We start from the raw sequence: 17,020 nt of genomic DNA, 5'->3' as shown, positions 1-17,020 counted from the left end.
AAAGGTGGGTTTATTAAACAGTCTTTACTGGTAATGCTCTCTAACACTGCAAGAACTATTTAACAAAACTCAGTTCCATAAAAGACAGTGCTGTTTATCAAACTGAGATATGAAAATACATATGCTGCCTTCGCTGACCAGGGCAGACAAACCACCACTGGACTCTGTGGTCACCTCCTTGCTGTCAGTGCAATGCAGCGGTCAGCAATGGTTTGATGCTGCTGCCTACCCGCTGGCCACAGACAAAAGGTACATTGAGACTGCACACTGTGTCGGCGAGAGGGCTTACTGAGCCTTGACTCTATTACAGATTCTGTCTGCAACACAGGGAAATGTCTCAGGCTGTTTCCATGCCCGTAACAAGGTACAAATCACTGCGCCTGATTCTTTCTCAAGAGTTGAAGTGAAATACAGCAGAACAGTACATTGCACATTTTCAGATAAAAACATTTTTGTCTGTTTCCCAACAACAATGAACCATCCTGCATCATTTATTGCCTGCGATTTCCTTTCCCTGTAGTATTGTAAACCTTTCAGAAAACTATACATTCATAAAAACTGGAATGGAAAGTCATTTATCCTAATCAACCTGCAGCAGCTGAAGGAATCTTTTCAGTTTATTCCATTTTCATAACTGTACTGTTTTCCCTTGACATCAATAAATGGACAAAAATAAACCTTTAGATTCAATTATTGCACCTATGCAATTGAACAGTTTGCCATGAATAATTGCTCCTTAGTTAATTAAAAATCCAGCAGCATGAGTCACCTGATGCAAAACCCAAACCATATTAAACCTTAGCTTGCTTTATAATTTTTATATATAATGTACAAAAAACATAGACTGTGTAAAATAATAACAGCTAGAATTATTACATCTAACAAGTGTCTTTTTATGTGGATTGCCTAATGAAAACAATTTAGGAACAGCTAGTAGTCTTTATGTTAAAGCAGAACTCAGGCATATAAAGCTAATTAATTCCTCATATAACTCAAGTGACTTCAGCTGGATCTGACAAGGTATTTTTGCATGGTATTTTGATGCTGAAGAACATGTGAAATCTTCACCAGATCCAGGCAAACCAGCAAGTTTATTCCAGACCACAGCCATTCCCTGCTTGTACATGTCATTATGGGTGCAGTCATAAAAAATCATGCCTCAGATTATCCCAGTTGATAGCTGCAAGCCTCCTACCTCCTTGCTGTTTTTGATCTCTAACCTGATTTAGCTTGTGGCAGTGACCTGAAACCTGAGTTGACATTAGCTCTGCAGGAAGTTTTTAATCCAAACATGATTCTGAGATAGATATGCATCACTGTACCCGTAAATCTTTCCATCCACCATGGAAAGATTCAGAAGGCTAACATTTTGGCAAACCACAGAAGCTTGATATTTGCCCTCCTGATATATTCGTGGCCTTTGCAAAGGAGTTACTGCGACAGCAGTTGCTATCAGGCCATGATCTGATCATGAAGGAACTTTAATCTTCCCGGTGCTAATCATTATGACTTTCTACCTTTTTTTTTTTTTAAAAAAAAGGGCCACTGCTGACTGCGCAGAGGTGTTACAGGCAACTGCAATACCTCCCAGTCAACAGCAGAGAGAGCTCACAGAAGAAGAAAGTTAATCAGAGGGTGGTGGGTCCCCATCACCCACTGTAGGGGTGTGGGGCAGGACACTTACTCCTCTGAAACATCTCCTACTAACTGCTGTTAAGAGACATGGTATGAGACCAGCTAGTGTAGTGACTGAATGAAAGTGGTAAGGCCAGCTGTGCAAGAGCCTTTAAGTACCTACCTCCTTTGGGGAATTAACCCACAACTGCTAACTTGTGCTTCTAGTAGTGTGCATGGAGATTGAAGCAGGTGCCTCTGGGAGGTATTCGCAACAGCTTTATCCTCCCACTGGCATCTCACTACATGCCCCAGACAGGTACCACCCTGCACCATCCATCCATTTTCTCCCACAGCCATCGCTTGTGGGAGAAAAAAAAAAAAAAAAAAGTGTAAGTACTTCTCTTTAAAGAGGTGCCTACAAGGTGACTGACATCCTGCTCCCAATGCAACCTTAACTTGGCATGGGGAAGGCCTGATTTCACTTTCTTTTGCTATTTGTGCTGCTCAAATCCCTATCTTTCATCTTGCAGGAGAATGTCATAACCATCAGGCAACAGGCTATTCTGGGCTCAGGAATGGAGGGCATTCGGACGGTCTCTCATGGAAGTTGTTCTTCACAGGGGTTACCGAAACACTCATCAGCAGGGGAAGGAAGGGTGCAAAAGAGGGCACAACTCACATCTAGCGCTTAGGGCACTCTCTGTTTTTTCATTTATTTGGTGAACTGCTGGGACAGCCATAAACTTGCTTATCAGAGCGCAGAGATACATACATTTATAGAACCCTGCAGGATTAAGGTTTGAAACAGGAGCTTAACTGCTCCCCATGGGGACTGCTACTGGAAATACCCCGAAACAGAGCACTGGGTACGTGGAGAACCTGTACATCAAAAAACCAAGGGGAACTACAGACATTAGCTGCCTCCAAAACTGCTCCAGGACTGCAATTTTTTGCAATCTACTTTTCTCCTGCAACACAGAGTTCTTTCTTTATTTTTTGCCGGCTCTAATCTTTTTCACTGCAGATTGACTTTGACCCAGGTGTTACTTTGTGCTACCCAGAATGTGCAATTTTTCACATTCTGTGTACCCTAATTCTCCCTGGGACAAGCCGATCACCCTGTGGTTTGTCCTAATTACCTGCACACCACGTGTGAGCTGGTGCCTTACCAGACGCCTACTTTGTAACAGCGTGGGACTGCATTTTAAAAAGGGATTTCTAATTTGTCTTATGACACCCCAAATTAATGGATATGCTTGAAAACCTAATTACTGCATGTAAATTTTGTTCCAAGCTTAGCTGGCATGCGAAGACAGAACGTGATCCCTCTCTTAGCATGCAAATGACACATCCTCAAGCCTACACTTGCTTCTGGGGTCGGTGCTTCACCCGATGAGTGCCAGGAGATGGACCAACACGATTTTGTTGCAAGTCACTAGCTCTAGATAGTGGGCCACAGTACAGTAGCGATCTAACACCTGCACAAAATTAGTAACAGCCCAGCTTTGCTGTGTATCTCCGATCTAGTCTTGCTAAACCCCTGATTGTGTTTCGAGGGCCGGCAGCTGTGGCTGGCAGGCACGTACCGTCGACCAGTACCATAGGAATTGACGCTAAGCGGCCACCTGGGACTGCAGTCCCAGCCCATGTCACGTTCAAGGGATGTCAGATTTATCCCCCTTTGCTGCCAACCATTGGTGTCCACCCAGACGTTCCCAATTACAGGAACTGTCTACAAAGGCTGCAAGGGTGGGGGGTACGGGCGATTCTCCTTGGCAAAGAAAAGCCAAGAAAATCAAGTTTGTTTAGTGAAAGGCATTGTCTTTTTCCTTAATGGGGTTGGAGTTTCATTTCCTTTAGTTATGTCCCACTGGGTGAGGTTAAAATGGCTCTTAAGGGAAATAGTCTGACAGAGATGCTGAAACAATATGTTGTCACCGCCCAGGTCAGAACCAGAGAATAATAGGTTATTTTTACTGTATCACTTAGTGGGGATGGTATCCGAGATCTAAGTCCATCTGATTCCCCCAAGGAAATATATTGTAAGAAAATGCTCTTACAACCACATAGTCCAAAAGAAGTGATCCAAGTCTGGGGCGCATGTCTGCCTCCCGGAGACACACGGCTGCCTCCAGGAGACACGTCTGCCTGTGAGAGTACCCTCTCCAGGTAAGCTTCGGATGGCCCCAGGAAGCTCTGGCTTCATCTGATGAACTTAATATGGATAAATAAAAAGCAGCAGTCAAGCCTGCCCTTTGCAGCGTGCTACTAGGCTGAGTGCAGCTGAACAGCTACAGCCTGACCCAAAAGCAAGGGAAGAAAGGGTCCGGATTGAGCCAGGCCCAGAATCTGCTCTCATTTACCCTGGTACAAACCCTAATTAACTGAGGATGAAGTTATTGATAGTCAAACTGATGCTGGTAAAATGTGGAAAAATACAACAAGGGAGCCAGCGTGGCCTCATTGCGTGTCTCAAGCATCTGCTTGAGGTACAAGGGCTCCTCTCCTTCTGCAGAACCACGTGTCTGTCCTGTGTGCCTGGCACATGAATTTCCTCACGCAGAGCACCCCCTGTGACAACCCAAACTGTCCTGCTGCCCTCCATGATATTCCCTGGTGGGGAGCTGAAAATACCAAAAGATTAGCCATAAGCAGAGAGGTTTCACAGCTAACCCAGCTTGGGTCATCTCCTGTGACACAACTATCGTATCTGTGCACGTACAGCCTGCACCTCAGATAACCCATACCCTTTAAAAAACACTGGCATTGAAATGTAATCCTTCATAACATGCAAAAACTGAGGGGTAGGGGAAGGGGGAGGCGCTGGGCAGAGGCCTGAGATGATGAGATGCAGATGGGGGAAGGCCACCAGTGCGGACAGTTGTCCAGACTGACATAACTCACATTACTGCTGAACCGCTGACTTTTTTTTGATAGACAACCCATGGATTACACATCTGAAAATACACTGTTCAATTTCTGCTCTGGAATTACAGTTATGATCCACTCCTGGCTTCTTATAGCCAGAGACAGGAGACCAACGTAGGGTAACACCTTCCAGGAGGAGCCCCAGGGACAAATTCATCGCAGATGTTACCTCACTCAATGTTACCTCACTCAATAATCTTTAAAAATCAAGTCTTAAAAAAGTGGTTTTCCAAACCCTGATGGATACACAGAAATCAAAGTCTGCCTGTACACACAGATAGACATATGTAAATATTTGTGCATGCTAAAATGCATGTCCTGTCTTGTATCTGAAGATCATAAACCACAGAAAAGGAGCTACTTCTTTTTTGGTCACTGCATGTAAACTTTGACCAGGAATTGGACACACTGAATTTGTGACTAGAATCGTAACTGAACATTTGTTTTATAGCTTCTTCTTCCATTACAAAACTAAAAGCAAAGTACATACTCAGAGTGTCTCTGGCCTTAATGGGAATTCTGCCTGAGGAATGACTGCGCATCTGTACTGCTGATTTTCTGGACTATTCTTGCACCATGATGTGCACCACCACTGCTTTTGCTTTCAAGGATCCTTTTCTACTAAGTTCAGCCTGTGCGGAGGACTCTGTATCTTGAGCTTCTCAGTGCTTTCTCCTTGGCTTTGTCACAAAGTCGCAATGGCTTTTGAAGGACATCTGTTTATCACATTGTAATTAATTTTTCCAACTCTGCTTAAGCTCACTACCTCTTTAAAAATTATCATCTCTTTTATTTTTCTGCCATTTTTTTTCTTTCATATCTTGCAAAACAAAATCAACCTCCCTTTAAAATACAGATTTTCTAGATCTGTTGGTTGGTGCCTTTTTTTTTTTTTTCTTTTTTTTTCTTTGAGTTTCATATTCATATTCATGACTATTTCAAAATCAGCTACACTAGTTGCTGGATCAGAGGAATTGCTTTTCGAAAAAGCAGCTTCAACTCTCACTGAAAACTATGGAAAACCTGGTATTGATTTCAACAGTAGTAGGATCAGGTCCCAAACAAAACTGCATTTATTGTATTTGGCTCATTTCCTAGGATTACTTGGAACTTTGAAAGCTGTAATTCTTTATGTTGACAGCTTTCCCTCCCTCAAGGAGCAGTGCGGTTAAGCCAATCAATACATGATTAAAATAAACAGCCCCTTGATCAAACTTATGGCTTTAGTGCAAGTCTTTCTGATCTGCAGAAGAAAAACCCCTTATGTTTGGCAGCCCTTGAGGCCACATCAGTATCCAAAGAGCACCTGACTTCCTTTTTTGTCCTTAACTCATGTCCCAGTTCTTTCTGCTTCATCGAACAAAATATCGAAGTCTTCTGAAAAATAATATCCCTTCTTTTATGGCATATACTAACTCTCTTCTTAACAATGCCTGAACTCCCATCTAACACATTCTCTTTGTATTTAATGGACCCCTTTTTTTCCCTGGGTGTGTGTATTTATTTAAACATCTATCCATTCGTCCTTTCTTCTTTCTCAGTTTTCTCTCCAACTTTTGCCATCTCCCTTCTCACCATTTTTTAGTGTTCTAAGATTGACTGGAAAATCTGCTGCTAAAAATGTTCTCGGAGGAAAATGTACTCCTTCATAAAGCTACAGTCTATTCTGAAAGGAAAGCCCAGGGCTTAATGCAATTTCTTTTTCATCAGTTGTGGTCTGGACAAAAGGTATCTTTTTTTCCCACATACTTTTTTCTCTGTGGTGTTTCCACTCAGGTTCTTCAAATGCCTCTGATAGGTACCATGTTACAGCTCAAAGCTGGTATGAAATCCTGAATCTTTGCTCAGATTTCAGCAGCAGAAAATTTGCAGTCATGTAATACTCTAGATGCTCATTTTGTTATACTTGTTCATCTGAAAAAATAAAACAGTTACAATCAGCCCAGGAGATGTGCCCAATGGGAGGAAGTTAAAAACTCCCCTCCTGTTGTGTGGGGTGGAAAGGAGAATGATGATCCACTGTAGTCACACCTCAGTGGGTTCCAGTGGGAACACGATCCTGTTCCTAAACAGTAGGGCTGAGGTGAAGGTGACGCTTCCCAGCCTCAGAGTGATGGAAAACAGAGCCCGATTCTCCAGGGAGAGGTCCCAGGGCAGCCCTGTCCCCCACAGAGGTCAGCGAGGAAGAGATAGGGATGCAGCAAAGCAGAGGACTGGCACACTGCATCACACTGGTCACAACTCCACCCTACTGAAATTTTTCAGTGGACATGGTGTCTCCTGTATCCAAGTGAGAAACCAAGTGTCCTGCACCAGAAAGCTGCTGTCCTCCTGCTCTGCCCCACCCTTACAGACAAAAGCCCAAGGGCAACTCTTGCAAAAAGGACCACAGAGAAAGAGAGGAAGAAAGCAAGGGTTGGCAGAGGGAGAAAGAATGAATGGAAAGTGCTCATCCCTGGTACACCGTACTGGCAATTACGTGCGGGAGAACATCCAGTTACCACTTGGTTTTGTTCACATGAAGCCAACTGCTGACCTAATTTAATGCCTCCGGGTGCCAGCTAACAGCCTCCTGACTGTCAGTAGGCTGCAATGGAGCACCAGCTCCCCGCTGCTTTCCCTGCGTACTCTCTCTGCTTTACCAGCTATCCTGTTGTCAAAGTGAAAAAAACATTAATTCACTGCATGATACTACCTCTCGAAGCCTTCATCTTTAAGAGAGGGCTCTTAACAAAATGCAGGAGTGTATTCAAGTGATGGGGCAAAGTGATGGATTTCCAAGTGAGACGGGCATTGTCAAAGGTGACTCAATGAGCTGTGCACATCCTCACCTTTTCAACCAGCTTGCATCTTGCAGTTATCCAACTTTTGACTAAAGGAACAAGCATTTTTGTATCTTATTTTTGATTCTAAAGGTCTGCTGCTCAGTGGACTGCAATTCTCCAGTCTCGGTGTCAATTAAACCAGTTCTACTGCCCCTAATGAACCACATCAGCAACTACGAAAAGACATCTCACATCCTGCTATAAAAAAAGACAAAAATCTTAAAGCTCACAAAACTTATGAACTTGAATAGTGAGTGTTGTGTGCTGCGCCTATTGAATTTTTTGCATGTGGTTAATAATGTATTGATTCTGTGACACATCTGCAAGGCACTTACAGCGCATGTTAATATCTGGGAGCCTTCTCTGTGCTATGATAACAGAGCCGTGCCTCAGTGCATGGTAGAGAAACAATAAAGTAGCCATTGAATGAAGCAAATGAGAAATTAATTGTATGAATTCATTATTTCAAAGTGTTTTTTTTTTTCTTTTTTCTTGGGAATAAATCATTCCAGCCTCACCTGTTCTTTTTTCTTTTTTTTTCTTTTTAATTACTAAATTTAGTCCTAAATTTACTGAGTTTACCAATGCTAGTGTTCAGTGAGTTTTCTTAAGCAATCTTCTGAAGATTGCCGTGCTTTTTCAGTATACTTTCTAAATAGGAAGAAAACAGACATATATACAGGAGTACATGCTTTTGGAAAAACAAGCCAAGTTTTCCAAACCCGCTAAAGGCTTTGATCTGCTTTGTAACCAGGCTGTTGCCATATCTGCCTAGGACACGTCAATACAAAGACAGAGCTGCTTTTTTATTGTTTCTGTCCATTCATCTCAATTTAAACAAAAACCAAGGGCAGAACTCTATCCCACCTGCAGCAGCTGTTAAAACAGCTCATACAGCACCTTGTTCTCACAAATCTAGATGCCAGCACCATCAGTGGGGGAGAAGAAACCTCCTTCTTCTTCTTTGCTCCTGTACCCCATCTGCACAATACCTGATTTTTCAGCTTTTTTTCTAGAGTACATTAATGAAAGGAAGAGCTGTGTGCAACACAGTGCTGTGGGTGGAAAATGGCGGACCGGCTTGTAGCAGGAACACAGCCATTACACGCACGCGATCCATGGTGCTAGGCCCACCACAGGCCTGTAAAGCCTGATGAGGTTACAAAGCCCTGAGGACAGAGCCACGAGCTCTAAAACTTTATGATAAGAGTGAGCTACTTTTGATTTCGGTCTTGATTTCTGTGCTGGCAGCAATTATCAGAAAAACATGAGACAGTGACAAAAAAACAGCTGAAGACTTTGGCACAGGCTGAGGGGGAGCCGCGGTACTCAGGTGGCTGTGGTGCCCAACCTGAGCACCACCACACACAAGCATCAGCTGTAAGAGATTTCCTAAGCACGCCAAGGTTTAATTCATTGTTGTTGTTTTTCTTCCCTTCAAGGAAAAAAAATGGAACAGAAACTTTAAGCACATGAAGTTTCACACAGGAAATGAATCTGAAACTACTGATACAGCAGACCAAACAAGAGAGCGGGGGATTTCTGTGGAGGATATGCTAAAAGCAGAAGTGACAAAGCTGATCAACGAGCTCACAGAGTGAACACAAATTTGCAAAACAGGTCCGTGAACTGGTGACTTTCACAAAAAAAAAAAAAAAAAGCAAAGCTGTGTAGACATTGTGGTGTTTATTTGTTTTTGTGCAGCTGGTGTCAGGTGCTTGCTTGCAAGGCTCGATGCTGGCATTTTTTTTGTGGAATCCCAGAACAGCCTTGGCATGGTCTCCAGCCACAGCTCCGTCCCCTGAAGGCAGCCAGCAGCCCCCACACCATGGCTGTGCTCATGGAGGGTATGTCAGGAGGGAGATCACTAGCTCCTATAGGCTTTTCAACCTCTCACTGGGCATGATTTCATCAAAAATCACAAATTCTTGATCGTTCCCCATCTATTTTGAAGGTCTCAGTTTGAAGTAAGACTTTTTGTATTGATCACTGAACCAATATGCTTGGAAACATCACATGATCGGGCTGAATTCCAATCTGAGGTGTATTTTCAGCTCTGCTTAGCCACAGATGCCCTTTGACACCAGTACAGAGAGCTGCGATCATTTTTATGTCAAGAGATATGAAAACCAGACAGCACCAGAACAAATACTCCGCTTCTCTAAGGAAAAGAACGTATAAACCACTTCTGCATACCATGGGCTGCAAAGTGCCGAGCCCACACCAAGCACAAACAACATCCTGATCCCACACACTACTTGGACAAAAGCCCCACTGAATTCACACTGGCATTGCTGCCCCTGCAAGGAATTTCGTAAGAGCAAGGCTGACTCCAGTATGAAATGAGTATCTGCAGTCCTACCTTCCTAGCAGTGCCACTCCCGCGGGCTACAGGTACTTGCTTTTCTGCTGGCTTTTGCAGGTAAGCATCCCCAAATATACCATGACATTATATGAACATCATGAGCAGTTTTCTCTCTTATCTTTTCAAACAAATACCAGCTGATGGCTTTCATTGCAGGTTGCTTTTATAGTCCTAACCTGACTACTGTAAACTTACCCTACTCCTGTTTACCAGTTCAGACACAGTTCATAAAGCCGAACCATCGAGGATGAATACTTTCTTAGTGCAATTTCATGTAAGTGAATATGCTTACAACTAGATATGAATGTGGCATGTTAACCTTTAATATCCGAAGCTGTTTTCAACATGACTACAATTGTTTTTCATGACTTTTTTTTTTTCATGTGCAAAACAGCTATAAATAGACAGGTGGAAAACTGTTTGCAGTTCCAGCATAAATGATGGGTACGTGACGAACAGCTGAGAGAGCCATAAAAACACTCCATATGTAAACTGATGATAGAAAGCAAGAGAACTTCCTTCAGTTTACCTGTCTAGATTTTTGTAACCAGGTAAGAGCTATGTGAAATTCTGACAGTTTTGTAGAAGCAGAAACTCAGGTGATTCACTCACATGTATCACTTTATGTTCCTCATGTGAGTATCATCCTGTCTATTGAGTTGGCCTTGCAATCTGTAGTTTGCGTACTGCAGGAAGAGTGGAAGTGAAAGAATCCCGAACCCCACTGAGTAACTAACAGTATCTTATGCTACTATAGTCCCTCTACATGGCACAACACCTTTTTCACATTTGAAAGAGCAACCCGCTACATCATTTAAAGGAGGATCTGTACAGGGAGAGAGAATTGATGTAGTCACAAAAGAGGGAAGGCAGCAATCACAAGAAAAAGTATATGAAAGCAAGTCTGTCCTGTTAAATCTTGGCGTCCAAATCCTGCCTTGCATAACAAGGGACAAAAAATGCTTTTGATTGCTCATATTCAGTCTTTCTTCCATCCACTAAGGTAACCCCATTTGTCAGCTTTATTTTTGACAGAGCCTGATGGGAAATAAGTTGTTTGCATAAGCAACATACTTCTTGCTGATAAAGATACAGAGAAAACCAAATTATCTGGTTAAGTTATATGGAAAGAGCAACCTTATAAAACTATTCCCATATTTCTTTTTCTTACCAACTGGCAGTCTCTTACATTTTTTAGGTAGAAACTAGATCAGTGTTGAAAATTCCCTAGAACAGATATGATGAATCTCAGCATGCTTTTGCTTTCTTTAAGCACTGTTAAAATAACATTATTCTGACAAAAGGCATTTTTTGCTTGTGTCTGGACCAACACATGAGAATTTGCTGTCCTGTAGAGCTCACAAACGTCCCCCTGCGCATCCCCAGCTCTTTGGCAGACAGCTGCGGGGCTGGGAAGGCGTTCAGCTGAGAAGCAGATGCTTTGTGCAGCATTAAGTCCCTCACGTGGCTCCAGCCACACGAGGAGAGCGGCACGTAACGGCACAGTGAGGCCAGTTGGTGACTCGCTAAATCCTAAATACCCCAGAGCTCTCTTCAAGACTGCTTGAGGCTGCACTGCTATAGAAAGGGATTTGTAACGGAAAAGGAAAAAAGGTGATCTCTACTTTTTAAATATCTATCATCCTGATATAATTACGTATGAAACTCTTCAACCGGTAACTTTAATTGGCACCTAACGAAGATTTAAGTGCAATTCCTGAAGGTGGTGATAAAAATTACAACTAAATGCAGAGATACACAAATTTCACCTACTACTCTCATCTGAAGTTACCATTTACAATTTGATTTTGATCCTCCATGAGTAAAACTTCTGTTGCTTCATTGACCTTCATGAGGTCACTCCTGTTCTATGCTGAGATGAGTGACAGTGGACTCCAACAGGGAGCGAGAAGTTAATGATACACACATTGCCTTTGCTGAATCAGAACAGGAACTGGGCATTAAACAGAACCATAAAATAATTTAGGTTGAGGGGACTTCTATAGCACAGACTCTTGCTCAAAGCAGGGCCAACATCAAAATCAAACTGGTTTGCTGATGGCCTTGTTTGGTCAAGCTTTGAAATCTCCAAGAGTGGAGACTGTACAATCTCTGAGCAACCCGTCCCAGTGCTTCACTCCTCTCAGGGTGAACTTTTTTTTTCTCCTTATAACCAGTCTGAATTACCCTATCAGACAAAGAAAGAAGATGAGGATTTAAGGGGAGAAGAGGATTAGCACAAAGTGAAAAGACAATACTGAATGGAAAGCTCAGTCTTATTCTGATACTGCATATATACAATACAAGTAGTTGGAAAGAAACAGATGCAGAGGGTGTGTGCGGTGAGTGACAAGTGGGTAAGCTCCAGGTTAAGTACAAAATAAGCAACAAACTCTGGTGTCAGCATATCAGACAACATTCATTTTATTGTCAGAGTAAAAACATATTCCTTAAAGAAAACCAAACAAAAAACCCTAATGAATGTTACGATGCATGCCAAGCAATTATTGCTTTCCACAATGTGTCCTGTGACTCACTGTGCCATGGGAATTGGCGTATGGTGCTCATTCAGGGTATATCACTCGCACATTTGCAATGGCTCTAAAGAGCTACTAGTTACTTGGACTAGTTAATTTGGGGATTTGGGGGGTGGGGATGGGGGGTGAGGGTAATTTCCCTATGGCAATGCAATAAAAGTCATGCTTATTACTTATTATTATTATTTTCAAAGAATAAAATAATGATTTTAGCAGCAGGCCAAGTACCATTAATCCTGAAGTCTCTTGTATTCTAGGGAAATCAATTCAGACAACCTCTGGCATGCAAAAGCACATAAATAACTGGTAAATACTACCTGTGGTCTTCTCGGTCCAGATTTGCCTGATGCCAATAGCAATCAATTCCTTTTTGGCTGCAAAGGATAGGAGGGCACTCAATACCTTGCAGAAGGCACTCAGTACCTGGCAAAAATCAAGCTTTCCATGTGCCAGCACCCCATGAAAGAGCAAACCCAGAAGTGCGCATGACAGAAATGGTTCTCTTCCCTAACACTGGAAGGCAACCTCCTAGAGGGTAGAGGGACACAAAGGTAGTTCTCTTTAAGGTGTTGAATGCTCTCCCTGCCTGAGAAAGTTGTACTTCCTATGCTTACTCCGCTTAAAAGCCAGCTCTAAGTCTCTTACTAAGGGAGGAAACAAAAGCAACAAAACATCTGTCTTTCAGTGAGTCTGCCCAAAAGCAGGAGTAGACTGGAAATCCAACAATGTTTTTACCATTAATGAGCCATCAGAGATGCTTAAAAGCAGGGACTGACCAGCAGCAGAAGAAAACTGTGTGCAATTACAAGAAAATTCTTCTTCCCTTATCAAGACCACTCAAATGAGCCTGGGCTACAGCATGACCTGTGAGTACCACCAAAAGAATATGGCTTCAGAGTGCTAATGGACTTTTCCTTCACACTGAGACAATTCAATGGAGGAAACAATCCTATATAGACAAGTTCTATGTAACACTTGTATACGTTTGAAATATGTCCACTAAGGCGGTGCTATTCATTAGCAAAAGTGGAGCAGTAAGACCAGCAGCAGACCACTGGGATTTTGCCTACGCAGGGCCTTAGATCTACAGCAGCACTGTCACAGGTTTCAAGGTCAGCAGGTCTGATTCCTGAACTGGGGGGTCTGGCTCTGACCCTGTTTACACAAGGATACAGCAATAGCAATGCCGCTGGACTCAACAAAGCTGCGCTGGAGTAAATCAGTGGGGAATTAGATCCTGAATTTGTATGTCTTTGCAGCTAATTTGACAGGCGGTATTAAACAACATTAACATCTCAAAATGTGACTTGGAAGGAGTAACATAAACAAACATCTCAACCTACAGCTCTCTTGCTCCCTGATCCCCGAGGAGGCAATTATTCCCTCAGTGATGTTCTGTACAGCCCAAAATACAATGATTGCCAGTACAAATATTGTGTTCCTGCTTTTTTTGTTTTATAAAATGTAATTTTGGATCGTCTGGTCTGGGGTGTTTTCTTCAGTGCTTAACTCAAGAGGTTCCAAATGGTGACTGGGGAATATAGTCATGACCTTAGCGTGACCAGTGATGGTGAACAATGGCTTGCTCTGCCTATTTCTTCACCTTGAACCTCCTGAACTGCTTAATTGTGGGGAAGACGGTTGAAATGGTGTCTGAGCAGTCTGCCAGCATCTGAACTGTGCTCTTTTATTGTTATTCTGTAGATCCCTTGCTACTGCTCAGAAAATATTCTCTATCTCTTCATAAATATCTTTTATTAGCATGTTTGTTTCCATCTAGCTTACCTACCTTCCTCTAGGAATGTACTTGAGGAAGTGCTAAAGTACATAGAAAGTATGTAGAGCTCAGACCATTTTCCAATCAAAAGTCTTATTCATCTAGGCAGAAATGTCAATGTCTTCATTTCACCCAAGGAGATAAAAACAGCATTTAGGTAATAACCACCTTCTCCTCGATGCAAATCCCCTCCCTCCAGAGAAGGAAATGCTGCCTTTGGCCAGATCCCATACAGCAGTTCTTTTGTTGGTTAATTCATGACAGTGTTAGCAAGATTTTCATTATAGGCTATTATTTGTAGCTGCTGTTTTCATGAAGCAGCTGTAATAAACAAGTGAGATTTATGTTCCTTTTTAAATTGCTTGAAATAATTAGGGTTGTTAAATTTAGACTCTGAAAGAACCTACTGATTTCACTTTTTTTTTTTCATAAATACAGAAGCTACAAAGCGATCTACCACTATCAGTCAGGCTTGGGACAGAATAGCGTGCACTCCATATACCATCCAGAGCACATCCAAAATGTGTTTTAGATGAGGAAAAGATCTAAGTTTTCCCAACATTTTAAAAGTAAATGACAGTTGTGCAGAATTGTTTTAACAACTACACTGTGTGTTATTCTTCTCCAGCCTACATTCAGAAAGGATTTCGTTTAGATCCTATTCTGCTCTATACAGGTGCAGATAACCTCAATCTGGATCACTCTGGTAAGCTGAATGGAAAGTAGGACCAGCACTGAGACCCTGGCGCAGACCAGATTTTTGCAGCTGACCTCCCAGCTTGATGATTGATACTGCACCCAACTGTTATAAAAGCCCTGACCCATTTTGGGCATTCAAATACCAAACTTAGAGCTTGTGGTTTCCTCTCATCTCTGTATCATTTACTTTTTCCACCCATCCTCCCTCAACTACAACTTGCTGTGTTGACAGCCCAGAAGTTTATTTAAAATAAATGAACAAGATGCCCTTCCCAACCCAATCTGGGCATTTCACAGCTACTTCTGCATTTCAGAGCTTGATCCAACCTCCTTCATGTCAGCACTAAAAAAATATATTCTAAAAACCTTTTCACTCTCAGGGCTGGTTTTTTTTTTGGTTGGTTATTTGGTGGGTTTTGTGTTTTTTTTTGGTTGGTTGCTTTTGTCATCAACCGTACAGTTTTTTTCTTTGTGCAGATACCACCATCTCAGCAGTCAAGGTTTCCTCAGTGCAGTGGGACAGACAAGATGAAAATACCAGGGTCCAGGACAGAATTTAACTGTAATGGTTCTACAAGGGGAACAGATGTTCAGCTAACTACAGCCTTAGAGGAGGTGAGGAACAGATTATCTTAGATGTGGGACAGACCACATCGTACCATGCATAGAAGGAATACAGCAACAATATACTAACTACGTAACAAGAAAAGGCAAAACATGAAGAAAAGGAGAGAGCTAAACCTGTCAGTTTTAACATTACAATTATAGAGGAAGGAAAACTAGGGGAAAGTATGCAAACAGGAATGATGGAGCTGGGAAAGGGATCTGGGGTAATATGCAGAAAACAGGTGTAATAGGTATCAAAATACAAAATTGTAAGTACTTCTTTGCTCTATATATGACAAAACAGCAACAACTTCTCTGTAAATGATAAAATTCCGGGGCATTAAAATCACGTAGGCATACTATCTTAAATCAGTCCTACGTAATACTGGTAAGTGGCATGCAATGGGATGAGGATTTATTGCTAAGAAGTATAAAGCCCTACATGTCAGGAGAGCAGTGATGTTGCCTGAGAACAGCTGGTTGCAAAGCTGTGAACCCAAGAAAGACCTAAAGGTGACTGCAGGTAAGACTAGCCACATAATTCAGTTTCTATGTGTGATGCTTCTGAGTGATGCAGGAAAAGGGTCAAAAGCCAAGATATTTTTGGATGTGTACATGTGAAGGGGTGATATGGAAATCTAAAGCATAATGCCATGTCAAAACAACCAGTGTGAGCTGTTCGGGTCTCCAGAGATTACTAAGATAGAAAAAATAAAGGAAATACAAATAAGGACAATAAAAATGATCTAAGGAAAGAGTGAGAGAGATAAATTAATATAGTCTATAAATAAGAAAACTCCTGGGCTGAGATCCAGCTATAAATACCTCTAAGTTGGTATGTGTAGGGGCAGGTACTTAATCTAGCTCAGAAGATAGTAGGACAAGGAGTAATTGCATAAATTTAGGGGTGGAAAAATTCAGGATGTATAGCAAGAAAAAGTTATTTGAAGAGACACATCTGCTCAACTGTGCAGATTCTGCAGGTGGTAGCCAAGGCACACTTACTGAATACATCCAAGAGCAGGCTGAATAAGTGGCTCTGGGAAATGATGCAGTCACAGCCTTCTACAGTCCAAAGTGATCACCACAGACAAACTTACTGATCTGTTAGTCTCTTTCTTTATGGGTTATCTGAAAGACTGCTTATCTATTTAAAACAAAACAAAAACAAAACACCAACACCACAAAATAAAACAAGAACAAAACCAAACCTATAGATCCATGCAGTGACAATAGACCTGCAATAGAGCTCAGAGCTGGGGATGGGCAGCACAGGTACCAGCAGACCTCCTTAACTCTCTCCTGGCTATTCAGCTGTGTATGCAGTGTCATGCTGCTAGGCAGGACAGTGTCAGCAGGGCAAAAACTGCTGACCCAACTGGCAGAATATTCTGAGTATCTCAACACCGAGGTCAAAGGCTGAACCCGGGAACTACCTCTTCTGATACTCATGGCCCTTCGGTAAGAGATCCTGCACGGAAGTTGCTGCATAAATTACATACTTTGCTTCATGATTAGCTGAAAACCAACACTAGCAGCATATATCAATTCTCAGGAGCTCTAAAATACACTTGTATTAAGAAATTAAAATAAAAAACAAACAAAAAAAAAAACATTTGCAACAAGCCTTAGAATGTTCATTGACAAATGGGTATACACAAATGTG

General features: G+C 42.1%; 1 protein-coding gene and 1 long non-coding RNA gene across 2 annotated transcripts in view; one reads left to right on the top strand and one right to left on the bottom strand.

Annotated features, from left to right (window-relative positions):
- The window catches only part of SLC6A6 (solute carrier family 6 member 6), an 81,868-nt gene that overhangs the window by 27,937 nt on the left and 36,911 nt on the right, over positions 1–17,020 (bottom strand). Inside the window, 1 exon segment of the mRNA XM_040568415.1 lies at positions 12,590–12,646. Coding sequence (XP_040424349.1) covers positions 12,590–12,646 — 57 coding nt within the window.
- On the top strand, positions 3–16,963 carry LOC121075312. The gene is made up of 2 exons (XR_005822894.1): positions 3–10,009; positions 10,130–16,963. It is a non-coding gene; the product is annotated as an uncharacterized LOC121075312 (long non-coding RNA).

The sequence above is a fragment of the Cygnus olor genome, chromosome 10 (genome assembly GCF_009769625.2).
Source record: "Cygnus olor isolate bCygOlo1 chromosome 10, bCygOlo1.pri.v2, whole genome shotgun sequence".
Lineage (NCBI taxonomy): Eukaryota > Metazoa > Chordata > Aves > Anseriformes > Anatidae > Cygnus > Cygnus olor.
Note: the sequence above shows the minus strand (reverse complement) of the source record. Positions and strands in the feature narration are given on the sequence as shown.